Here is a 26,623-nt window from a genome sequence, read left to right on the forward strand (position 1 = left end):
TTCCAACAGCTGCAGTATAAAAGGACAAGAAAAAACAATGGAATATGAACCATAACTAACAATGCACAAACACCAGAAGATAAACTAGATAACTCAGAGCTATTAAAAATTAAACACTACGCTCATCAAAAGACTTCACCAAAAGAGTAAAAAGAGATCCTACAGACTGGGGAAAAAAATTGGCTATGACATATCTGATAAGGGTCTAACCTCTAAAATCTGTAAAAATTTCAACACCTCAACGACAAAAATACAAATAACCCAGTTAGAAAATGGACAAAGGATATGAACATACACTTCACCAAAGAAGACATTCAGGCACTTAACAGACACATGAGGAAATGCTCACAGTCACTAACCATTAGAGACATGCACATCAAAACTACAATGAGATACCATCTTACCCTGGCATTATTGGCACTAATCAAAAAAACAGAAATCAACAAAAGTTGGAGAGATTGCAGGGAGATTGAAACTCTTATGCATTACTGGTGGGAATGTAAAATAGTACAACCACTATAGAAAACAATATGGTGACTCCTTTAAAAGCTAGAAATAGAAATACCACACAATCCAGCAAATGCACTCCTAGGAATATATCCTAGAGAAATAAGAGCCGTCACACAAATAGTCATATGCACCCCCATGTTTATTGCAGCATTATTCACAATAGCAAAAAGATGTAAACTAACTAAGTGCCCATCAACAGATGAACAGATAAACAAATTATGGTACATACACAACAGTAAAGAACAATGATGAATCCATAAAACATCTGACAACACAGATTGATCTGGAGGGCATTATGTTGAGTGAAATAAGTCAATCACAAAAGGACAAATATTGTATGAGACCACTATTATAAAAACTCAAGAAAAGGTTTACACACAGAAAAAGAAAAATTCTTTGATTTTTATGAGGGAAGGGAGGGGTGGGGAGAGGAAATCACTAGATAGTAGACAAGTGTTAACTTTAGTGAAGGGAAAGACAACACACAATATAGGGGTAAGTCAGCACAACTTGATCAAGGCAGTCATAGAAGCTTCCTAGACACATCGAAACACTTTGAGGAATTGAGTTACTGGGCTGAGTGCTGGGGACCATGGTCTCGGAGGACATCTAGGTCAATTGGCATAACATAGTTCATAAAGAAAATGTTCTACATCCTATTTTGGTGAGTAGCATCAGAAATGGTTACTGCAGTAGCATCTGAAGTCTTAGATGTGAGTGGCAATCTAAGATATATCTACTGGTAGCATTCTGTCTGGAGCAAAGGGGAATGAAAAAAAACCAAAGGCGTAAGGAAAATACTAGCCCAAAGGACTAACGGACCACATGAACCGCAGCCTCTACCAGCCTGAGCCCAGAAAAGCTAGATGGTGCCCAGCTACCACCACCAATGGCTCTGACAGGGATCACAATAGAGGGTCCCGGACAGAGCAGGAGAAAAATGTAGAACAAAATTCAAATTCACAAAAAATGACCAGACTTACTAGTCTGACAGAAACTGGACGAAACCCCGAGACTGTGGCCCTGGACACCCTGCTAACTTAGAACTAAAGCCACTCCTGAAGTCTGTTTTTCAGCCAAAGATTAGACAGGCCTATAAAACAAACATTAACACATGTGAGGAACGTGCTTCTTAGTTCAATCAAGCATATGAGACCAAATGGGCAACACCTACCTAAAAGCAAAGACGAGAAGACAGGAAGGGAAGCAGAAAATGTATAAATAGACATGGGGAACCTGGGGTGAGAAGGGGGAGGGTGCTGACACATTGTGGGAATTGCAACCAGTGTCACAAAACAAACTATAAATTCTTGAATGAGAAACTAATTTGCACTGTAAACTTTCACCTAGCACACAGTAAATTTTTTTAAAAAAACGGAGAATTGGGATTATCAAGAAAAACAATTCTGAAACTGGAATCACACAACTGGAGTCCATCGAGTCACATTTCCACATGAAGACCTGTCTCCAGACCTTACAGATTTAGGGAAGGCCCATCTGGAAGGCTCTCAGTCAAAGGAAATCCTAAATCCATAGTATTAGTAGAGACAAGGCTTCTATTCACCACTGGACTTACCTCCCCTTTTGTAAAGGATTTCTATGGGTTTTATCTGCTGCTCTGTCTAGGAGTTATTATAGACTGCTTCTCTTCCTCATCGGGCATTTGGATGCAATTCTCAAAATGAAAGACTTCTCTACAAGATTTCCAAAAAAGATTTTTTAATTGTTAAAAGTTTTGTCCTATCACAGAGTTTCTGACAGCAGGCATAATCTGAAATACAATTTAGCAGGTACCTCCTCCACCTTTACATGAGATTTCCTTTTCAGAATTTGTTAAATTTGCCAGAAAAGCAGCAGAAAAACAAATCTTGTAAGAAGGGGGATTGATTTTTATGGGATATTTTCTGGAAGTCATACTGTGCTGATAATCCTGTCTATCTAAAGCCGCATACAGATCTTACTGAAAAAAAAAAAGAAAACGAGAGGCAGCTATTTAATTTTTGGGTGCCTTTCCAGGGATACACAAAGAATTGAAGAGTTTTTCTCCAGTAGATCCAGAGATATGATGTATTCATAAGATGAAATTATGAATGTAACTTCAGAGTTTTTCTGTGTGTAAAAGTTTTCTCAAAAAGTAAAGATAAAAAAATGCATATAAAACCACTACCCTAGTGACCTTGCAGACCTCAGACGCTGTTGGTCAAATGAGGCCCATTCATGACACACCATGGTAGAGTTTGAGAAAGGTTTGAAATGACAGTCACAGCACCGAGGAAAGGAAATGTGAGTACTGAGTATGACTTTGTGTGCTCTGCCCACTCACTATTCGCTTAGATGGCGGCTCTTCTGAAATGTCTAAAAGAAATATTCTTTTTCTAAAGTTTTTCAGGAAAGAAACCCATTTCATTTAAAGTTAAGTGGTCTGGTTTGAAATACACTCTGTAGAAACCAGAAAAAACAAATCCATTGCCTTTGAGTCGATTCTGACTCATGGTGAACCCATGTGTTACAGAGTACAACTGCACCATAGCGTTTTCTTTGCTGTAATCATTACAGATGCAGGTCACCAGGCCTTTCTTCTGCAGTGCTGCTGGGTGGGTTCAAACTGCCAACCTTTAGGTTAGTAGCCAAGCACAAACTATACCCCCCAAGGACCTGTTATACTCTAGAAATGAGTCCCTTGTTACCTGTCTTTAGAAAAAAACAAAGATTAAAAAGTATGTCATAAAGTTTCCTGTGCTTATTCTGAATAGCAGGAGATGTGAGGAGGGCAATTAAAAACAAAAGTTGACATGAGACAGTCAGAAGTATACCTTCCATGTTGAAAGAGGGAGGTGCGCTCCTACTAAGATCCTGGTAATGAAAATGTGTGGATCCAACAGTGGGATGCAGACCTCAAATTCTCGTAAAAAGACCAGACTTAATGGTCTGACTGAGACTAGAGGGACCCTGGAGGTCATGGTCCCTGGGCCCTCTGTTAGCCCAAGATGGAACCATTCCCAAAGCCAACTCTTCAGACAGGGATTGGACTAGACTATAAGGGAGATAGTGATACTGGTGAGGAGTGAGCTTCTGGACTCAAGTAGACACATGAGATTATGTGGGCAGCTCCTGTCTGGGTGCGAGGTGAGAAGGAAGAGGAGGACAGGAGTTGGTTGAATGGACACGGGGAATACAGAGAGGAGAGGAGGAGTGTGCTGCCTCATCAGGGAGAGAGCAACCAGGAGTACATAGCAATGTGTGTGTAAGTTTTTGTATGAGAGGCTGACTTGATTTGCAAACTTTCATTTAAAGCACAATAGATAAATGAATTAATTTTAAAAAAAGAAAATGTGTGGATCCTCTTTCGGCACCCTGATCTTCTTGAAGTGAGCGTAAAGATCATTCTGACTGAGTTGGGTTACCACATTTGCATTTTTCCCACATTCTTGAAGTGTGATTTTTAGTATCTTGTCTTAAATTCAAAAGCATTTAGAGGCAGTTTTGGATATTTACTAGCCCATGGGGTTCTGATTATTACTGTCCCACTGAGCATTGAGAAGAGAACTTTCCTTGGTGTTCCTTCTTTGCCCCGGCCCACAGTGCGGGGCCTGACTGCTTGCGCTCCATGAGTAAATGACAATGTGCCACATTAGGCTCAAAGAGGCATGACCCAGATGGGCTCCCTTATACAAATATAAGACGTAAATTTGTCTATTTGACCTTGTCCTCTTGGATGAGTTTCATGGGAGAGGACTTTATTTAAACATTTTCCAAATACAGGTGATTCCCTATGCCCATCAATACCCCAAGGAGTAGGTCCGACACTTGAAAGCCTTATCCATTTAGGAAAGAACCCCACACAGTGAGTGGATGTGGGGCCTAGTAGGAAAAATGGGTAAACCCATTCCATATACCTTCCATCAGTTCTAAAAGGACACTATTGCGAGTGGTGGTTCCTATTTTTTAACTTACAAATAACCTCTGTTATTTGTAAGCCCGTAGAGTAGTTTATCCAAATGGTGTAGATTTCGCCTTTCAAATTTGTTTTCATTTGGGACATTTGGAAATGTGAGGGGTTGTGAGTGTGTGTCAAAGTGACAGAAGGGCACTGTTGTGAATTAGTGGGCCACAGCCAGCAGCCCAAACAGCTTGTAACGAGTGAGCCAGTACACACATGAAGAATTGTTCCCTCTCCAAATGCCACTAGCAACGCCGTTTCTAGGTTCGTGTGTCCAGCGTGCATATACATGCATAGATTTCAGACTTTGGAAATAAATCTCTGGAGTTGAAATTGAAATATTCCTACTGAAAATAAGTACAGTCTACCACCTGAAAACGACACCAACATCAAGATTCATCAATGATTAGTACCTCTAGATGCTTTAGTTTGGACATTGCTCGTTTTATTTCTTTTGGCCCACATCAGGTACAATGATATCATACTCTCATCCTGTATACTTATAATCTATGGAAATGCGTGCGTTTACAAGCCATGTTTGTTTGCACATAGACCAGCCTTTACCAAATTTCAAGAGAGACCTACCGTAAGAAGTGAAAAGCTTAGTCCTAGAAAATGGGAAAGCTCTTATTGAATTTATTAACATTCCTATCTGAAGTTTTTTTTATGAGGCAATTGTAAAATAAAACCCTATGGCTTTGTAGTGGCCTTCATAATGAATGAGCTTGGGCCCTTATTAGGAAATTTAAAAATAGAAAATTCTCTTATGTTTGTTGAATTCAAAGATTTACCTATAAATAGCAAGTAGTTATTACACTAATGAACTCACAAAGTTATACAAATAAATAGTTACATTTGATAGGTGGGGTGTAAACCTTACCCTATTATACACATATACAAATCACCATTTCATGCTTTGTGATGTCATATGCACCGAAATTCATGTGAAATAATAAATTTTTGCATTATATTAAAACCTGGAGCTGAATTTTAATTTGTAGGTTTTAGCAGATATATTTCTTTATTTGGAATTGTGTTACTCTTATTAATCCTCTTGTTAATTGAAAGTTTATATATCTTTAGCTGTTGTTTCTTTCTTCCTCATTTTTTTAGCCTATGATCTAAGTACTTACTGAGATAGCTTGAAAGTCAGCTTTACAATCTTTCTGTTGTATATTAGTGAGGCCTGGGTTGAACTGTCAGATATACTTCATGCAGCATGTACAGTTTTACTCCAGAAAATAAAATGGATTTAGAAAAGCACTTTCAGATGACTCCTAATACAAGCATTTTTCTTTGTTGTTTATGTTTGTTAAGTGAAAGTCACTAAGATAAGGAAAAAAAATGGGGAAATATTTTAAATTTGAATATATATCAACTTAGAACATTGTGTTACATGTTCAAGCCACTGTTCTTCCTAGGATAGAGGATTGTATTGAACACCTGTAAGCTAGTTTTCAGATATAAATGTGTGACGGTTTCCTGCTGAATCTATTTCCATTATGCACTTCAAAATATTTCCTCAAAGTGTGTCTTTATTTCCACTGTTTTCATATTTGTGGTCTGGTCATACCTCCAAAGAAAAGAATTAAGTGTGTGGTGATTACGTTGCTAATGTTACATGGGTAATAATAGGTACACTGTATAGTCAAGTCAAAACTGAGAATGGTAACCTAAAAACCCCAAAGCTGATGTCAAATCCTTGGCAATTATGGGAAATAGTTTGACATACATACTGTTCATTAGATTTTCCTCCTCTATCATGTTCTGTTGTAAAACACATTTATGAACAGACACAATTTATGGCCATCTGTTTCTACTGAGTTGCTCACCTACTCATATCCTTGCTGCATGTCTGCATGATTCTGCATGACTGCTCTGTTCATTGGGACTAGGAGCAATCTTTAATCTTAAAGTATGAAAGAGTTGAAAATGAATACTCTATTTACCATCACTGTGAAACTTTTCTAGCCCCAGAACCCTTTCTTCAAACAAAGCCTTACACAGATGCCCAACATATAAAATACAGATACAGTGTTTCATGCATTTTTAAACTGGAAATGAGGGCCCCCAGAGGCATAAATTACTCTGTCCTATTCTAGCTCAGGAAACCCTCTTGGTGTAGTGGTTAAGAGCTCGGCTGCTAACCAGAAGGTCTGCAGTTTGAATCCACCAGGTGCTGCTTGGAAACCCTACAGGGCAGTTCTACCCTGTTCTATAGGGTCACGATGAGTTGGAATCAACTCAATGGCAATGGGTTTGGTGTTTTTTTTTTTTTTTAATTCTAGCTCACAAGACAACAAGTATATTCAGTCAGAACTGAATTCTGATTCAATCAGAATGATTTTATCTTCACATATACCCAGATCTCAGACTTAATTCAGTTTGCTTAACTCGATGAAGTTAAATCGATGAAGTGAGTTTGGAGTGATTCCCTTAATCTCCTATCATTGTTTCTAACATTGTCGAAGCTCCTGGTCCTTTGGAGTTATGAACAAACATGCGAAAACGTAAGGTTACTGTTTTTACTTTACTTAAAAAGAATATAACGTTATAGTTGGTAATTTGAACAAAGACCTGATTTGTCCTCTCCTGACTCTTGAGCTGGGTGGACTTACATATACTCACATTCTTGCTGTCTTTTGCTAGAATCACAAGTTTTTGTTCCTTTCTTTCCATTTAATTCTAAGACTGAGGTCCAGATTCTTATTATCATATTATCTTGTCCTTCTATTAAGCAGGACTTTCTCAATATTCTTCTTTGATTTAGCCTATACCTAGTCTCCAGTCAGTATTCATGTTGAAGAGGGCTCACACGCAGCTTGTCGTAGCTATTTGAAAGAGGGTATGAGTAGTTAATTTCATTTTCAGTGCCAAATATCTCACTATCAAGAAAGAGTTTGACTAGTTATAACTTTTTATAGTTGTTGCATATTTTTAAGATCCTTGTTGCCTTATTGCACTTAAACTGATATATAAGTTTAAGGTATGGTTAAAGCAAAATGCCTAGCTAATATACTATTTATGTTAACTAAGGAATTACGTAAATACCGTACACTAAGAAGATGATTCTTGCATATACTGCGTTCCCATAGAACACTCTTACTTTTTATATCTCTCTATTTATATATCTCATTTAGGCTACCGGGGACAGAAGGGTGAAAGAGGTGAACCTGGAATTGGGCTGCCAGGGAGCCCTGGTCTTCCTGGGACTTCAGGTAATAGTGATATTACCTTCACAACACAAGCAAGCCTCTAAAAATGGGAGCCACCCCTTTTCCCTTTGGCTCTTATGTGTTGCTTCAGGTCAAGTAAGAATGATCCGTGTTGGTTGGAGTAAGAAAGGGAACGTCATGTGGTCTGCCTTTTGATGGAGTATTTTATTTCATTAGCCCCAGGTGTGCCAGGCTCACCAGGTGCTCCAGGTCCTCAGGGCCCCCCAGGCCCTAGTGGAAGATGTAACCCAGAAGATTGCCTCTATCCTGTGTCTCATGCCCGGCAGCGGACAGGTGGAAAATGAACAGCACACCTGAGGAAGACTTGGTTCCTGGTTTTGCCTCCTTGCCATTGGAGCTATCTTAATACTGGCAAACCCTCATAATATGTGGGCTTTTTTTTTTTTTTTGGTGTAGGCCAGACATTAAAACAACAAAAGTAATTGCAATATCAGCATTTTTAAATTTTTCCCAAATTCATTCCATATGTTTTGCTTTACTTCAATTTTTATTCAGAATTTTGTATGAAATATGCAAGCAAGTCTTAATCATTAGCTCTTCTTCGAGAGGAAATTACATCTTTTGATTTAGTAGACTGATGATGACGTACATTTTGTAGTCTCATCAACATGTGTTTAGCCTTTGGTTTCTGAATTTTAAAGTTTCAGATTTTTCTTGAAGTTTTCTTGGCGTTTAAATTTACTATCATTGCTAAAAGCTTCATCAACTTTTTCAAATAGTTCACTGCTCTAGTTGAATGGTTTTGACTACTTTATATAGCTTAAGAATTTTTATACCATCCTACATCCATCCTACTCATACAGAGAAACAGGCAATAAGAACTTCACTTTACAACTTATGTTTGGGAAAAATCACATGAGGCTGTGTCATCAGGGAGCAAAAAAAAAACAAACTTATCATTGCCAACTACTGAAATGATATTGTCTGCATGATAATCTCAATTCCAAGCAGCCACCAATGGCGTGAATATGGACTGCATGAAAATAAAGGAACAAATCCTGATTGTATGAGCACATGTTCCATAAGAAAAGTCTTAACACTCCGTGGCCCCTACACTGAGTTTCTCATTTGAGAAACAGAAAGCTGTTTCCCCTAAGAGATGTTTGGTGGGAAAAAGCACCAAGCTGTCATTGGTACTCTTGAAACTTCAATGGCCTACCAAGGTCTTCGGGACCTTGTAGCCATTACCCTTCTGGCCTCATTACTCTAAAAGTTTAAGACAAAAACTGGCCATGAGAAAAAGGATAGGATTTGTAGCAACTGGGAAATAAACACCTTGCCCTAGAAGATGAACGTGTGGTGTCAGCACTTACGTACCAAGAAGGTGACACCCAGAAGTTCTAAAGGAGAATGATATCTCTGCTGAAGCTGCAACAAGAGGGCATCGAAGGAAAGCCATGGGACCGAACATTCAACTAGCATTCAGACCAAAGAGTTAACAGTAATACCTGGGAGAAGCAACTGGTGCTGCAAAGACCATGTCCTCTGAAATTAAATGAAAATATAATAATCGCCATCCAAATTTCTAAATAGTTTTTTTATTGCCTAGCTCTACCTTATTTTGTGGAGCCGTTGCTTGAAAACAACTGGTTTTCTAGGATTTTGGACACGAGGATGTTGCTGAAATCTAGGTGGTGGTCCCAGGCATGCTGTGGCAGCCTCTGCTGTCACGCCTCTTCAAGGAGCAGCCAGATTCCAATTTGGCTAAAGCAGGACAAGATGATTACTTTCGTCTATTAATTGAAAACTGGTGTGTAAAGGCAAGCCCACTGAAATTGGAAAAAGCTGTGAATGGAGTTGCATCTTGGGAGCATGCCTAAATTAAGGCAGTGTTTGTTCAAATGCACCCATAACTTGAACTGGTTTTCATTATAGGTGAACCAACTGCTGGTCAGGCGTAGTCTACATGGTTGTGCATACCTATAACCTTTTAGTTAGTTTGTATTGATTTATGCTGTTTTTCTCCCCCCAACTCCAAGTTTATTTATTTTCTTTTCCAAGTTTATTTATTTTAAGTGTTTTTAACTCTAAATCAATTTTCTTTCTTTCCTGTGCAATACCTACAATGGTGCTGTGTTTTAAACTTACACAATTGGAATATACATATGTGCATTTCTTAGCAGAATGATAATTTATCCCAAAAAAGTGTACATAGATCTAAAATCTGGTGCTATATGTATATCTTGATCTTTTAATTTGTCGAACTGTAATTCTGAAAGCTTGCAGTTCATCTATAATATGCCACTCATATTAATTTACTTGAATTTGTCAGAAAGCTAAACATTTTATATGTTTCCAAGATTATTTTTCATATTAATGGGTTGCTTATCCTTTTGCCTCTTTGCTAATTAAAAAATATTTTGTTTTAGCATTTAATATTTTCATGGACTTTTTTGCTGATTGTGAGCAATGTATTATTTTTTTAATTTTTTATGAGTTAATGCTTTCATATACATAAAAAATGACTCAGTTTTCTTTTATGAATTTTGTTCATCTAATTCCACAGAATATGTTATGCTTACTTTCTTACAAATTGTATACTTAGAAATATTTCTTTTTATAATTTCCATTAATGTTTGACTGGTTTATTCCTGTTTCAGGGGTTTGGATTTACTCATGGGAATTGAGGAGGGGAGGGGGGATATAATGCTATATGGTGCATATTGCAAAGTTAGAACTGTCAAAATGATTGAAGCTCATTTTTTGTAACTTGGCCACATAACTAAATCTGCCCTTGGCATAACTAAAGAAATGGGGCTGTATCCACATGGTACAAGCCCCCCTCACGCTATCGTATTATTTACCATCACACGCTTTTCCCTGCCCCATCTCTGTACATATGATACACAACAGAGGGCAGGAGAGGCTGAGACCAGCTGCTACAGCACTAACTGGAATAGAGATTTGGCAGTTGCCTAATTCCTTTCACGAAAAGAAATTAAACAAAGTAAAACCAACCAACCAAATCCATTGCCGTTGAGTTGATTCCGACACATAGTGACCCTATAGGACAGAATAGAACTGCCCTACAGAGTTCTGAAGGAGCACCTGATGGATTTGAACTGCCGACCTTTTGGTTAGCAGCCATAGCACTTAACCGCTACACTACCAGGGTTTCCAAGCAAAGTCAAGTGGAAACTTTTTCCCCTAAATAACTCAGGGGTTGCCAAATCTCTTATACCATTTTATTCCATTCCAATACATTTGTTTACTTCTATATAGATGTCAGTAATGTCCACAGCAGGGAAGAAAAATTATCAAATTTCCTCAATTATCTGTTATACCAAATAATTATAGGCCTTGACAACCATTTTCTGAATTATCTGTTATACTAAATAATTATAGGCCTCGACAACCATTAATGATTAAAATGATGTTGGCCCTATACAAGTATGTTTGAATTCCAGTCTTTCGTGCCAAGATTAATTAACACTTCTTAGATAGAAATCCATCTAAGCAAAGAAAAAGGTATGACTTAATATTTATGGTCTTTGGAATCTAAAGATAAGGGGAAGAATAATCCATGAATTTGTTCATTGTTCTTTCCAGCTGAGGACATTATCCATCACTTCTAGCTGTAACAGAAACACAACCAGTCTTAAACTTTTACACATTTTACCTTGTCATCCAAGTAATCCAATAACTTTAAAGTAGCCCCATATGCTTATTTCTATATTTCTTGACATTGTTGAAACTTAAAATTTTAGTCACTTGATATATTATAGAGCTTAAGTAATTATCTTGAGATGTTATCTATAAAAATTATCATTGGATGTTTGGTTTATAAAATAACTTTTTACAAATATGTATTATGAGTTAAATTAGGTTTAGCTTTTCTGCAGTCTTTCTCATTCGTTGAGAACTTGTGATATACCTCCTTTTGTCCACAAGATGGTGTTCAAAGTAATTCGTTCAGAAAGACTGAACAGACTCACAGAAATACGAGACAGTTTAGTGGACAACTAAATCAGACACTTGCCTTTGTACTTTTCTTTTTACTTTTGTGAGTAATATTGTTCTGTTAATTTATTTTTTGTTCCTATTTTTGTTAGTTTATGTTTTTCTTCATTTTAAGTATTTTTATGAAGGTGGCACAATAGCCTCTGAGTACTTGGCTGTTTCAATGGGGATATATATACATATGCCTATATTCCTAGTTAGCTTTCAAATTCGCTACTTGTAAGTTTAGTTTATTTGCACACTACCCTGTCTTCATGTTAATCTACCCTCATATTTTATAGATTAACATGAAGGCATGTAAGTAATGATCCTACCTTTTAGACAAGATATTCTGTTTTGAAAGAGAAATAAAAAGTAGCATTTAGCTCATCACAAGGAGACAATTTATAAAATTACACAATATCTAAACTTCCATATTGTTCAAGGCATTTAAAATATTAACAGATTTGTATGATGGTTATATTTTCATAGAAATATCACTATTTGCAAAAGTAAGAGAAGGTAAACTGTTTTTCAAAACATCATTTTTATTTTCCTAACTTTGGTAATATTCTGAGGTAGAGAATTTCTAGGTTACACAAAGCTGTTTCAGCAACTCCTCAGAATGGTTTTCCAGGTTTGTTCATTATTCTTGTTTTTAAATTGTTTTTCACACTTGCCTATGTCCACCTTCGTAATATACACAAGTGTTTAGTGTCATTGCTTCCCAATATTCTTTTTTAATACTTTAGAGTTGAGGGATTACCCCCTTTATTCCATCTTCTCTCATGGAGCACACAGACTTCTAAGATGAGGAGACACGAAGAATCGAATTTGCATCTTTTCTGAATAGGTACTTAAGAGTGACCTATAGCATTGAATTGTATTCATTTATTAGTTGGTAAAAGTAGCATTAATTAAAATAAACTCATTCAACTACTAGGACCTCAGGAAAGAGGACAAATCAGACATCTCCATTTTTATTGTGACGTATAGTTGGAGCTATAATTTATTTCACTCAACAAAATTGTGCCAGAGTAACTGGTCACTTTGGTTAAATTGAATGAATGAAGCACCAGGTGAACCAGAGAAACCTCATTCAGCCAAGTAGACCCAGAACAGCAAAACTTTACCTTCAAGATGAGACAGGCTTATAAGACCAAAGCTAACTTTAAGAAAATCTCAATGGAAAACAAAATCAAGTTCAGGTCCACTAGTGATACATGGTATACAACTGAAGGAGATGGCTACTTGTTTCATGAATTTGTCAAAGGATAATACTGATAAAGTGGCAGTTTATTTAGGAGTAGTGAAATAGGATTTAAGTTTATCTTAATGGTGTGTGTTGCTTGGCCATTGTATGCTTATTGGTGTAAAAATGCTGGTTATTTTACAACTTTTTGTTTTGCTGTATTATTTAAAATATATTTTAATGATAAGTATTTTTCAGTGTATTAATGTATTTAATGAAGGTTGTATTATGGCATATTTTGTAACTATTTATTTTAAAAATTAGCTTTTAGGATGTGTATTTTTCCCCATTTTGTTTGTCCTCTCTTACATCATCCAATTTTTTAAAGGTGAATTCAGCCTACATGTTAAGTGGAATAGCACTGACTTTATTCTAAACCCGACGTGGATATAATGCTTTGAGGCTTTGATTAATGTGTGTTTATTATGCATAATGAGTTTGTCACCTATCTCAGCAATAAAGGATTTGACCCTAAATCAGGGAATTCTAAAGTGCAGTTATTAACACCACGCTTACTCTTCACCATGTTTTGTGGCTGAACTTGGCACACCTCAGTTCCATTCTGGTAGATCTCTACCGCAAGGACGTTCAAAACACACTCGAGTAGCAAGAGTGAGTCACACAGGTGTCCAAGGTAACTATAAATGGTCTATTGCCGGGGTTCAGGTTTATACCGTGCTTGTAATTATAGTTTTGATGAATAAATACTTGGCTCATAAAAGTTAATTTTATAACCCATTTCCCTGGCATCTCATAAAAGTTCTAGTCTGATGATTCTGATGAGAATTATAAGTAGAAACAAAAGTCAGAGAGCAGGCAGTCCTTTGGGACTTTTGTCCCACAAAATGATCTCCTCGCTAAAAATATTTGAGGCTCATTGCTGTAGAGGGGCCTGAGCAAGATAAATAAATATGAATATAAGCTCTCAAATCATTAGTGATAGGACAACAGGCAATAATTAGTTAAATAAGTAGCATGTTTTCTTAACAGAAATTAAAGACATCAAAACATGCCAGTGGATTTATATGTTTATTTAGACTGGGAAGTTATTTAGATAGTTCTTAACTATTCTCATCTCAGGTCCCCTTATATAGCAGATTAACTAGTTGCTCTCTAAGCAATAGCGTAAATCTATTCAACTTGCAGGAAAAAGACATTCAAATAAATCTCAAAAACAAAGTTCCTTGAAGCCAATAGCCCTTTTCTTGTTTATTTTCTCTCCAGTTATTCTTAGAGTTATTCTTGGAGTCAAGAACAGTTATTCTTGGAGTGAATAGCAAATGTAAAAACCTCAAGGGAAAATTTAACATGAATTGCCAATTATTAAGACTAAAAATAATATCTATCAGCATCCTCTTCTTGATAGAGCTAACAGGTACGTTACATTTCCTCTAGTTAGTCCTTTAAAGAGTATTTGAATATGTGGATTTATAGTCATACATTATTATAGATAACCAAGCTTGATTTAATATTTACTGAGCCATATTCACAAACTCACTAAAAAGTCTAAGCACACAATTAAAAGTATTTATTTCACTGATATGAAAAAGGACTTGACCTACATTTATGAAAACAAGTATGCTTTAAAAAAAAAGATATTTAAAATCATTTGTGTCCATCACCCATTTTTAAACAGCAAGATGATTAATTTGCTGATACTTTATTCTTAATGTCACTTTTCAATTCTTTTTGCTAGGGCTACCAGCAAACGTTTAAAAGTAATTCTTTTGGCATTTGGAATGATTCTATTTCTAGTGATTTTCCACCTATATTGGTTTATTTTTAAAACTCAAATACTATACCTCAAAGACACTATAATAGCAAATATATATATATATAATCAGAGGTAATATTCTAAAGCAGGGACTTAGATTAAGCTTATTTTCAGTTGCAAATAAGTCAGACTTTACTACTGATATTTAAGAAGAAACTAAATTGGTTTAGGCAGCTTGAAATATAAAGTGTCCATAATCAAATCAGCCACATAACTGATAGGACTACTTATTCATACTCTTCTGTTAGACAGAAATCAATTACCCAAACCATGCCAGTGAATCTGCGCACTCAGTCAGACCAGGAAGTGGTTTCCCTAGCCCTTAAGAAACCTCTCGGTGTTTGGAATGAAAATCATACCGCAACGCCAGGCCATAGAAGCACTGACTGGAAATAAATCGGAAATCATTTACCCTTGATTAATATGCCATTTTCTAACCAAGTTTAATTATTCACATGCTCCTCTCTCAGTGAGTGCCCTGGATGGCATTTCATCCTGCTTTTTTAAAAGTCTCTAAGATGTTTTCGTGGTTTCTGTATCGCTAGAGAGATATACTTGGGCTAATTCAACATTTATCAACTTTCTCTGTCAAGGAGAGGGTTTGCTGGGTGCTTTTGTTTGCAATTTTTCCGTGGAGTATCTACTATTTCACTTAGCTGAAATTTACAATGGACGGTCGCACCCTTTGGAATGTGTTAGTTTTGCATAATCTATTTGTAAGTGGTTGTTTCCAATATTGCTTACTGTATCTGTGGAGCTTGTTGTACAATCTTTTGAGATATGTGTCAGATTTGTAAAACAGTTGAATAAACTCTTCTTTGAATTTTTTTTTTTTAGTTTTCTTATGACTGTATTACACAACTGAGAAAAACGTTTACTTTTGGTAATCTGATTTTTCTTTTATTTGATCATGTCACTCCAGTTAAAATAAAACCATCTTGGTGAAAAGATAATGCAATTTCTTTGCAATTATTTGATTTTGTATCACAGCACCTGAAAAAATTTTCCATTTTTATCAAGATTATTTTAGATCATTATAACAGATGCGTCTCTTTCTAAAAACTATGTGACATGGGTGGAGAGAACATCCTTCTTCATCTGTATGAAGGGTACAGATCTATGTAGCCAAATGGGAGCCATTCTCCTTAAGCACAATCCATGCCAAAAAAAGTTGCCATCTAGTTGATTCTGACTCATAGTGACCCTACAGGACAGGGTGGAACTGCTCCATAAGGTTTCCCAGGAACACTTGGTGAATTCAAACTGCCAACCTTTTGGTCAGCAGCCTTACCCCTTAACCACTATACCACCAGGGTTTTGAGCCCATGCCAGCAGCACAAAATTAGATGCTGCAGGCAGTTTTTAAGAAATCCAAATGCAGATGACAGTGATTGATTTAGACAAGCAAATAGGGCTAGAATTTTAAATGTACAGAATGTACACAGGAGAAAAAAATAATTGATATCCAAGATCCTGTTAGGGCTTCCCCCTTGTCTTGAAAGAATTGAATCCCATAAACTAACTGCAGATATTGACTAGTTTGAGCTACTGTTCTCTGCCCTGGGACAAGTCACTCATATGCACCGTGACGTGAAATGAATATATGAAGTCTGATCAATAGTTTCCATAGATGTTGGTGAAAAGCAAACCAATGTGACTATGTAAACAGTAGTACAGTGCTTGAGTGGTCAGACAATACCTGTCTTACTGATAAGAGTATAGTGCTTTAACTGAGCTGCCTTTATCAAATTTATAAGAAAAATGGTGAAACATAAATCATTTTTGCAATAGTGAAGTTCTGAATATGAAGGAGCTAACAAACCCCTGAAATGAAGACAGTAGATCTTAACATAGAAAACCTAAACGGGGCATATGAAATTTCTGAAATAGTATGCAAACATGTATGTGCATATGCCTGTTTGAAGATTGAATCCATAGATTTCATTAGAATATCAAAAACGCCCATGGAGCTCTCCTTCCCCTCCCATTGCACATACACCCTAACATACATACACACACACACACACACACACACACACACTCCTTAAGAATTTCTATCACAAGCTAATGCAGGGAGAGCAGTCAAGACTTTTTAATTTCTCTGTGTAGGAAAAAAAGCATTGATATAAACATATACCTATAGAAATATTAGTAATTCAAAATTTTTTAATGTATCTAAACAAGCTCAGTGACTTCATTGAACATGACTATAAGAAAACATGCAAGAGATTAAGAAATCATATTTATTTCTTTGGTACAACCAGAGATGTTACCTCAAGCCTTTAAAATAAATAATCTCATCAATAAAACTTATTAATGCCAGAATATTTAAAATTCCTTCTTTACTTTCACACAGAAGAGCTCAATAAATTGAAGGGTATGGAATACAGTACAGTTCAACAAAAATTCAGGCTGAAGATGAAAATCAACATGTGATGTAAGGAAATCATTCACACTGCACTTTCTTACCATTCCCGAGAGAGCACATTGATGGGGATTTTAAGCACCAATTCTATTGAACTCTAGTGGGGTTTCTTTGTAACTAGTCCAGTAATCCTCTATACAGCTGAAACGAATGTCTGAGAAGAACATTTAAATAGAAAATGAAAATAAGTACTGCAACTGAGGTAAACCAAACAGTTGTTTTTGTTTATTGGCACAGTGGCCCAAGATATATCACACATATATAGCACACTAAAAAGTTCAAGATCCTGGGAGTAGAATTATAAATTTATTTAAAGGGAGGTTTTTTATGGATGACTGCCATCTTCCCTCCAATGGAAAGGAAAGAGGACTTATTGAATAGCACCATCATTCTAAATCTGATTGTCAAGTAGGACATCTCTAATAATGTTGAAGGTAATACACTGTCATCCTTTGCCCCAGCTTTGGGTGGTGTTTCTCCTCCAAGCTCCTTGGCCAGGTGTGATTTATGCAGTGCCATCAACACTAAGCCTTTCACTGATTGGGCCCTTTGCTAAATGCTCGTTGACCAGCCTGAACAGTGCAGGAGGCTGGCTCACAGAAACCAGGAAGGCCAGGAGGTCCCGGGGGCCCAGGCACACCAGGAATTCCCGCCGGCCCTGGAGGGCCTAGCTCACCGTCCCGGCCGTTTCTCCCGTAGCTGGCAGGCCCTGGGTCACCTGAAACACACAAAGGGTTGCACATGTGAGCAGGAGAATACTCAAGGCTGCAAACTGGCAGAAGGCACTGGACCCACCGCAGCCCAGCAGGATTTGGTGAATGCTTTTAGAAATGATGATAATGAAATCCCTTCATTGGACTTGGATTTCGCAAAAATTAGAAGTAGAAAGGGACCTCAGCATTATCCAACCAGCATTTCTACATTGTGCTGAGACTCAGCCCACTGCTGGTGACCCAGACCCTAGCTACAAGGGACCTCCACTGAGTTTGAGCCGTAGTCAAACCTTTCTCCTGAGACTCCTAGTTAAGGTAACACCTGAACGCTAAAGATGTGGACTCTAACCATTGAACTGACATTGTCGTTGTAATTGTTAATCCTGATTCTCTGGTTCTAAATGAATGTTGTGAGGTCTTAATTGTGTGCCTTGCAATAAATTAAACAAGTTTATACATGAAAAACTTGAGTATTTCTTTACTAAGTTTTAAGATGAAATCCTACACAGCAATGGACCAGATCTAAAAGGTGGTTTTCATCTACCTTATCTGTAGCAATGTTCCCACTGAGACATACCAGGTTTTCCTTAACAAAATGAAATTGAGATTCAAAAAAATCAAGCCAAACCTGTTGCATAAAGTCAGTTCCAACTCGGAGCAAACCTACATGAAAGAGTAGAACTGCTTCATAGTGTTTCCAAGGTTATAATCTTCATGGAAGCAGACTGCCACATCTTTCTCCCGTGGAGTGGCTGATGGGTTTGACCCACCAACCTTTCAGTTAGCAGCTGATTGCTTAACCGCTGTACCACAAGGATAGTAGCAACGAATGTTAATTTTTTATTAAACATTTGTAGAGCCAGCCCCCTGTCAAAAGCTTAAAATTTAAAGGAATTTATTCTCTAGTACATAAAATCAGAAAGCAGAAGGAAAGAATCTTTTAGATTTTCATGTTTGGTTCTCCATCCCAATACATCCCAGGAGGAGGTTTTAAATTGCTGAGTATGTTTTAGATTCATGCTCATCTTTTGAGAAAAGAGTTGACAGGACCATCCTGTCCACCTTTGCTTTATTTTATGAAAAGCACATTTAATCCAATCCTCCCTTTGGCAAATGCAGCCATTTACCCTTTGGAGCTTTGGTTGCCTGAATCATCGTCAACAACAACACTTATAAATTGTATAAACACTAATAAATTGTATTCAATACTGAGCACAGTGTCTCTGTTTACAAAGCCGGCACTGTGCACAGTATTGACCCCATTTTCCTTGTGTGTAAACTTAGAAGCGTTAAACAATTGTCCATGGTCATGCAAGTAGAGAAGCGTTGGAGTTGACAAAGAGAGCCCTTCTCCACTACTCCCGTCTACCTGTACTTCCGTTTCTACTGATTAGCTAACTCTGTGGAGAATGCACAGCTTCTGTCTCTGTGTGTTTTGTTGTCATTTGTTTAATTCATCGGGTCTGAGCTGACTAAGAAATAGAGAGACGCCCAACAGGAAAAAGTTAACATCGATTCTTCCAGTGCTGTATCATTACAAACTAATGATAATTTTCCTGAATTTTTGCCCTGCAGACCAGGCCAGAGAACAAACTAGCCTTAGGGTAAGTTTCTGGGGAGCCCTGGCCCCGGACATTAGCTCTCAAAAGCTGTGTGGGAGCCTAATTTTGGGATAAAACTATGTCATGGTCCAAGTTATTCAAGCAGTGAGGCTGACTCACTATGGCTGTTCACGAAATGGGCATAAAAGTTTAGGCAGCTACGTTAACAAATGTCTGTAAACTGCTTTGCAACTCTAAGGAGAAGGTAAAGCTTGGATCTGAAGTGTTCTCATTTTACTTTCCTGCCTCATACACTGTCTAATGATTACATGGTCTTCTGAAATTTCAAGGTCCTATAAAAATGATATTACCAAACATTTTTTGATTAAAAAAAAATAAATGCCTGCGTCATTCTCTATGAGAACACTAGAGGGCAGTCATGCTACATTGGTGGGGGCCACTCGCGCCTGTTACCTAGTACACGCTACAGAATGAAAGGGACTGTGTATGCAGGCTTTAAAAAAAAAAAAAAAAGTACTTTTCAGCATAAAATAGGGTTCTTGATGATTAATCCACTGCTTATGTACTTTTTATGTGTGCTAGGGACTTTCTCATAATTCTCACTTTATGCCGAGCTTCCTTGTGTGCTGTTTGACAAAGTAGTGTGTGTTTAAGGTTGGTGTAAAGTGGCTTATATTAAGACCCCACAACCAAATAAAACAGCTTGCAACAATGGAAATAGGATAAATGACTACTACAAACTTAAGCCTAAATTGAGTGTGCCTTTTGTTTTGTTTTTCCACTCAGTGGAAAAGCTCACCTATCTGCAAACTTTGCACAGGAAAACCGGGTAGTCCAGTGCCAAGCTGGCTGTAACCTCCACGTCCAAGACGGGAAAAGCATCTCAGTTCACAAGCCAGGACAGATTACCCAATAAGCAAAGCACTTGTATTTACTTACTAATCTATAGTGCACAATTGCACCTGTTTATCACCCACACCATGAAATTGTGCACCACAGATTAGTAAGGAAACACAATTCAGCCCATGTATACCTTGTTGTTGTTTTTAGGTGCTGTCGAGTCGGTTCCGACCTGTAGGACAGAGTAGAACTGCCCCATAGGGTTTCCAAGGAGCGGCTGGCAGATTTGAACTGCCGACCTTTTGGTTAGCAGCCGAGCTTTTAACCACCGTGCCACTAGGGCTCTGTGTGTATCTTACTTACTGGTTAATCTGCCCCTGCTCACAAGTCATGTGTGTTCAACACACACGGGATTTGCATTTAAATTACTCCTTTCCTAGCAAGTATGAGTGCACAAAGTGGTCAGGACCCATTATGAGATATTTTTCCTTAAAACTCTCAGATTGCTAAGGAGCTAGTCCCCAAATGTGTGAGTTCACTGGCAGCAAACGTAGAGCATTACTCTTAATGAGACCACCCAACCAACCATAACACTAATGGCCTCTGGTAAAAATGGAAGTGTTTCAGGGAAGGGCAGGTGTTGTCTAAAGGCAACAGGAAGGAGGCAGGAGAGAAATCAAGGTGTTAAGTGGTCAGGGAAAGCACCCCAAGTCACATGGCTAGTGTGGCAAACCAAGCTAGTCATCTCATTGGACCTCCAGCCCATCATTTTGTCCATGAACCTGAACACAGGGAACATACGTTCCTGTGCTCCATCCAGTTTTATGGCTGATATTTTGGAAATAGATTCCCAGGACGTTCTTCCAAGGTACCTCTCAGTTAGTAGCCAAGTGCATGTCAACCATCTGCACCACCCAGGACTCCTATAACAGTAATGTTGTTGTGTGCCATCGAGTCAAATCTGACTCTCGCAGTGATCCTATAGGACAGAGTAGAACTTCCCTATAGGGTTCCCTATGGACAGAGTAGAACTTCCCTATAGGGTTTCCTAGGCTGTAATCTTTATGGGAGCAGATCGCCAGGTCTCTTCTCCCACGGAGCTGCTGGTTGGTTCAAACAACTGACCTTCTGGTTTGCAGCCGAGCACTTAACTATCACTCCTACAATAATAGTAATGGCTAAATTTCCAGAGTGTTCACCATAAGCCAGGTACTATTCTAAGCACTTTCTGTACATTAACAAATGCCCTCTTCAATACCGCCATAAATTAGTTCTGGTTAGTATCCCCATTTTGCAGAGCAGGAAGCTGAAGACTGAGAGGTAGAATAGCTGGAAGTAAGTGAAGGAGCCGTGTATAAACCCTGGCAGCCGGACTCCAAGGCCAGCACTTCTTAAATGTCTGCCCTGTCTATTTCTGGCTGTGAGAAACAAGCTAGACAAAATGATAGTATAATGATTATTATAAGCATCTATGCTCCATGGTCCAAAACGGTCCGTACTAGGCAATATGTCATAACCCCCCAATGGGTAAATAACTCTATGACCAAACAGAGATATACAGCTTATAGAGGGGGAAAGAGAAAACTGTTCAAAAAGAATAAGGAATTATGATAATTGACAGATAATGAAGGCATTAGTAACATTTTTTTTCAGATATGTTAACACAAAGAAGAATGATCTTTTTTCCATTCAGGAGAATTTGAGCCCCAAATCCAACAAGAAGGAAGAAGGTTCCTGAATATCCTGTGCTGCAGGCTCTTTCTTTTAGGTAAGAGGTGTAGTTATCCAGAAGATTCTGGATAAATTCCTGCATAAAGTCCTATTAAGGATTTCTCTAAGTCCTAAAATTCTATTACTATCATGTTTTTGAGAGACCAGGAGGCAAATGTGAATCCCATTCCAAGCTCTACCGGGGAAATAATGGCCTAGCCCATCAGCGGCCCATCACAGTGAAGTGGTTTACTGTGAACCTGCACTTTGGGTCTGTGGTGTGAGTTGATGCAGATTTCCATGGAGGGAGGTCTGGCATGTGGAAGTGGGTGCTGATTAGAGAAGGATGGCATATACCTGCTGTTTGGGAGCAGGAGAAAAGAGCTGCAAGGACTGAGCTAGGGCCCAGCTTTGCCCCAGCTCTTTCTCACCTACCTCAGAAAGCAAAAAAAGTGAATTGGTTATAGTGATAATACTAATAACCAAAATTTCTTGAGCACTTCCTATGTGCCAGAGACCCTCCTAAGAATTAGTGTCGGGGAGACAGCATTATGATCACTGTTTTACAAATGGGGAAACTAAGGCACAGAAAAATTAAACAACTTGCTCCAAGTCTAAGCTAATTAGAGTCAAGATTTGAACCCAGGATATCTGACTGCAAAGCCCATGATCTATATAGCCAACTTTCAGAGTACTGCCTGTAGGGGATGAATAAGCCAAAAGAAAAAAAAACCTCTTGTCCGAGGGCTTTATTGATTTTGTTAGCTGAGCATACTCACAAAGCCGGTGCCTTTGTACTCTAATGTGGTAAATATGGGCCTTCCTGCCTGTTTACTAAAAGCAGCCACTGTATGCTTTTTTTTGAAAATTATTCTTTAATTTTTGAAAAATAGTCTGAGACTCAGATTTTTTCACAAATAAATGTTAAATATCCTCTCAATTAAAATGTGACCAAATTTCAGAAAAAAAGAAAGACCAGGGGAGTTGGGATACGGTAACTGGAAGAGGGAAAGCAAGAAGAATGAGATTCAAAGGGAAGGACTGTCGAAGTGTCAAAGATGGAAGAAAGTAAGAGATGATCAGTGAGAGGAAAACGGGGAGGGAAGAGAAATCAAAGGAAGGCGACAATTCAGAGGCAGCACCAAGAAGGGAAGGAGCCCTGGTGGTGCAGTAGTTAAGCACTCAGCAGCCAACCTAAAGGCTGGTAGTTGGAACCTACCTAGCAGCTCCACAGGAGAAGACCTGGCAATCTGCTCCTGTAAGACTAAACCCACCTAGAAAACCCTATGGGACACTTCTACCCTGTCACATAAAACCAAACCAAACCAGTTTCCATCAAGTTGATTAGGACTCATAACGACCCTACAGGACAGAGTAGAACTGCCCCAAGGAGCGGCTGGTGGATTTGAACTGTCAACATTTTTAGTTAGCAGTCAAGTTCTTAACTACTCCACCACCAGGGCCCCCTCTGGCACATGGCATCACAATATGTCAAAATTCACTGGAAGGCACCCAACAGTACCAGGAAGGGCAAGGTAAGAAGTGGGGAAAGCCAGAAAGGAAAAAAGAAAGGCAGCCCTTAGAAGTCCCGAAAAATGAAGTCAACAAAATGTTTTAACAAATCAGATTTAAGTACTTAAACGGAAAACCAGATATAAGTGGTTTTATTGTTTGTTTGTTTTTAATTTCTTTAAAAAGGGAGAAGAGATGAGGGCCACGGAGAGCTCTGAATAATGAGCTTGACCTCCTTACCTCTTTTGCCTAGACGTGAATGTCTGATGTACCAAAAAAAATTCAGTAAAGCCCCTATTTAAGACTTAACAAGCAATGGCTGAGGAGCGCCCGTTTCCCCCTCGCCAAGGTAGACACGCAACACGCGGTGGTTTACACATGTGGGCAGTCATGCGCCCCCTTGTGGCAGTCCGACGCTACACATGCAGCTGGGCCTTCCTCAATCTTCCCACTTTTAAACTAAAAGTTTGGTTTTCCATCAGGTTTTCTGAAGGTAAGGCTCACTAGAAACTATAATCTGTTTTCGGTAATGGAAGATATTGCCAAAAGTGCAAGTTACTGATCCAGAAACTGTTAAGCAATTTGTCAACAAAATGGAAGGAGGGGAAATTGTCAGATAATCCTATAAAGGTGTTGATAAGTTAATTGAGATGAGGATATTTTATCAGCTTTAAAACTCTGTATTACTACCACTGGTAAAGAAGAAAAGCATTCTTGGTAAATTCCATTTTCTTTCTTCATTCTTTTAAACATCCATCAATGAATCTAGGCTTTATTATATACTAAAATCTTCTTTTCTTGGTCTCATTCAGCTCCGGCCAGATCTGCTCTTCCTCTTCCAATCATAAAAGCCTGTATCAATTTGTGAAAACATCTTGATAGGCCTATGAATCATAGTTTTAGAAGGTGAGTGTTTGAGCTATCTCCAAATGTACTCATATTCTAAGATATTCTTTCAACGAGAAAGCAATTCCCTAGGAGCAATGAAATGGGTAATTAGAAAGCAATGATGTTTTGAGCTGCAATTATAAGCCTTGATTAAATATCTAAGCCTCTGGCAGAACTAGGGAAAAAAAATTACTTCTTTCCCTAAATTTCTCTCAACTAAGTTCCCCAAATCCACTGTGGACATGTGTACACTCCTTTTTTCTGTTTGATCTCTCTCACCTCATTTCTCTTCAGCCCCAGACATCTCGGGGTTGGGGAGCCTTCCCTGGGTCATTACCTCAGCAGCTATAAGGTAGTTTGCCAGGTGGCTGCACATCATTCCTGCTCTGAAGCTAAACTGGCTTTCAGCCCTGCTATGCTGCTCCTGTGGTTGGGCTCGTAAGTCATTTCCCAGTGGTTAAGTGTGTGCCAGCCTCATCGACTCCCAGCGACAGAGTAGCCAGTGTGCAAAGAGAGAACAGATGCCCAGTGAGAAAACTTCGGGCTCTTTACACACAGGCTACTCTGTTGCCTCAGTCGACACAGCTGTGACGTGTGGCTTGCAGCTTGTGTGTGGTTCTTTGTGGCTATGAGTAGGAATGTTGAGGCTTATTTATTTATTGGATATGGGTTGTTGGAGGGTCTGGGAGGTTGAAAGGGGAGCTTTTGAAATAAAATTTCAGTTCTTCCCTGTACAACACAAATAGTTGAAAACTTGGATTAATTTTCCTACTGCTCTGGCTTTTGCTTTAAAGAATAAAAAGCAGGACACTATCAACTGGGCTAACTGGTAAGGACCCCATTCATTCAGAATATCTATAACAAGTGCATTGTGGCTGGACCTGGACACTATTTTTTAAAAAGCATCTGTATGAGAAATTAATTTCAAGCCCTGATGGCTATTTTCTCACAAAGAATATTTACCGGGTTGATAGATCCTTTAGCTCTTCATTACAGCTTGTCTCGAAAAAGCTATGCCAGCATTATCAAGTATCACTTGATACACATAAGTAATCTAATAGCAGTTCTTTTAAAATATCATCCAGTTCAGATGCCACTTGCTGCCAATTTCTCCCCCTGATCCTGACATACAACACACGTACCTGGGAGACCTGTAGCTCCAGGCAAACCTTTGGGTCCTCTTCCTGGAGGGCCACGCTCCCCCTTTTCTCCCAGGTCACCTGCATTTCATTAAAGAAATATTATTTTTCACTACATTTACATAAAAATAAACTTCCTTATTTTTAAACTTTAAGCAAAGCCTAAATTCACAAACCAGAAGGTTGCAAAATTGCCACAAACTAGATTGTAGTAGGTAGAAAATCAAAAATTGTTCTCATCATATTAACAGATCTAAGGGTGAAAAAATCAGTCATATCCAGAGATGCTGAAAAGCCATTTGACAAAATTGATTACACATTCTTGATAAAACATTCAGTAAAATAATCAATGACTGCTTCCTTAACCTGATAAAATATAGCTCTCTCAACCCAAAAGCTAGCATAATGTTTAATGGGAAACACAAGAAGCAGTTAGTTGTATTACAGTCAGGACAGTATTGAGATGCCCACTTCATCACTACTTTTTATCATTGGGTTTGAGAAGTTAAAACTACCCCTGTTTTCAGCTGACATAAGTGCATATCTGAAAACTCTAGCAAATGAACCTGAAAACTACAACGAACAAAAAAAATTCAGTAAGGTAACAGGGTAAAAAATTAACATATGGAAATCAATAATTTTCATATAGGCAAACGACAACCAGCAATAAGATAGAGTGAAAAAAGATCTTATTTGTAATAGCAATGAAAATATTAATTGACTAGGAATATGCTTAATCAGAAATATACAAGTCCAACATGAAAAAAATTTTAAACATTTCTAAAAGATACAAGACTGAAAATGTTGTTCAATGGAAAGATATCATAAAATTATCATTTTTCCCATGGCTGAATTTCCATCATGATCACAATAAAAATACAAATCAGTTATTTTTTTAACCAAATAAAAATTATTCAAAAGTTTCTGTAGAAAAATACATAAGCCAGAATAGCCACAAAAACTCCAAGAAAAAAAAAAGGAACATGAAAGAAATTCACCCTCCAATTAAAGTGTGATATTGGTACATGAATAGATAGACCAGTGAAACAGAATAGAAAGTCCAATATATATTTATATATTCCTGTATATGTAGGAATTTGGCACATACTAAAACTGTTATCTTAAAGTGGGAAAAAAAGATGGACAATTAAATAATTGGTGTTGGAAAAAATGGGTAACTGGC

General features: G+C 38.0%; 2 protein-coding genes across 2 annotated transcripts in view; one reads left to right on the plus strand and one right to left on the minus strand.

The window, feature by feature from the left end:
- COL19A1 (collagen type XIX alpha 1 chain) overlaps positions 1-8,083 on the plus strand; it is a 378,654-nt gene extending 370,571 nt beyond the window's left edge. Inside the window, exons 49-50 of the mRNA XM_010586804.3 lie at positions 7,591-7,668; positions 7,843-8,083. Coding sequence (XP_010585106.3) covers positions 7,591-7,668; positions 7,843-7,970 — 206 coding nt within the window. The 3' untranslated portion in view covers positions 7,971-8,083. The remainder of the gene's footprint in view (positions 1-7,590; positions 7,669-7,842) is intronic.
- An 8,712-nt stretch (positions 8,084-16,795) lies between these two features.
- COL9A1 (collagen type IX alpha 1 chain) overlaps positions 16,796-26,623 on the minus strand; it is a 93,002-nt gene continuing 83,174 nt past the window's right edge. The window contains 3 exon segments of the mRNA XM_003404122.4: positions 16,796-17,647; positions 17,649-17,794; positions 25,444-25,521. Of these exon segments, the coding sequence (XP_003404170.2) occupies positions 17,582-17,647; positions 17,649-17,794; positions 25,444-25,521 (290 nt within the window). The 3' untranslated portion in view covers positions 16,796-17,581.

Source organism: Loxodonta africana, chromosome 1 (genome assembly GCF_030014295.1).
Source record: "Loxodonta africana isolate mLoxAfr1 chromosome 1, mLoxAfr1.hap2, whole genome shotgun sequence".
Classification (NCBI taxonomy): Eukaryota; Metazoa; Chordata; class Mammalia; order Proboscidea; family Elephantidae; genus Loxodonta; species Loxodonta africana.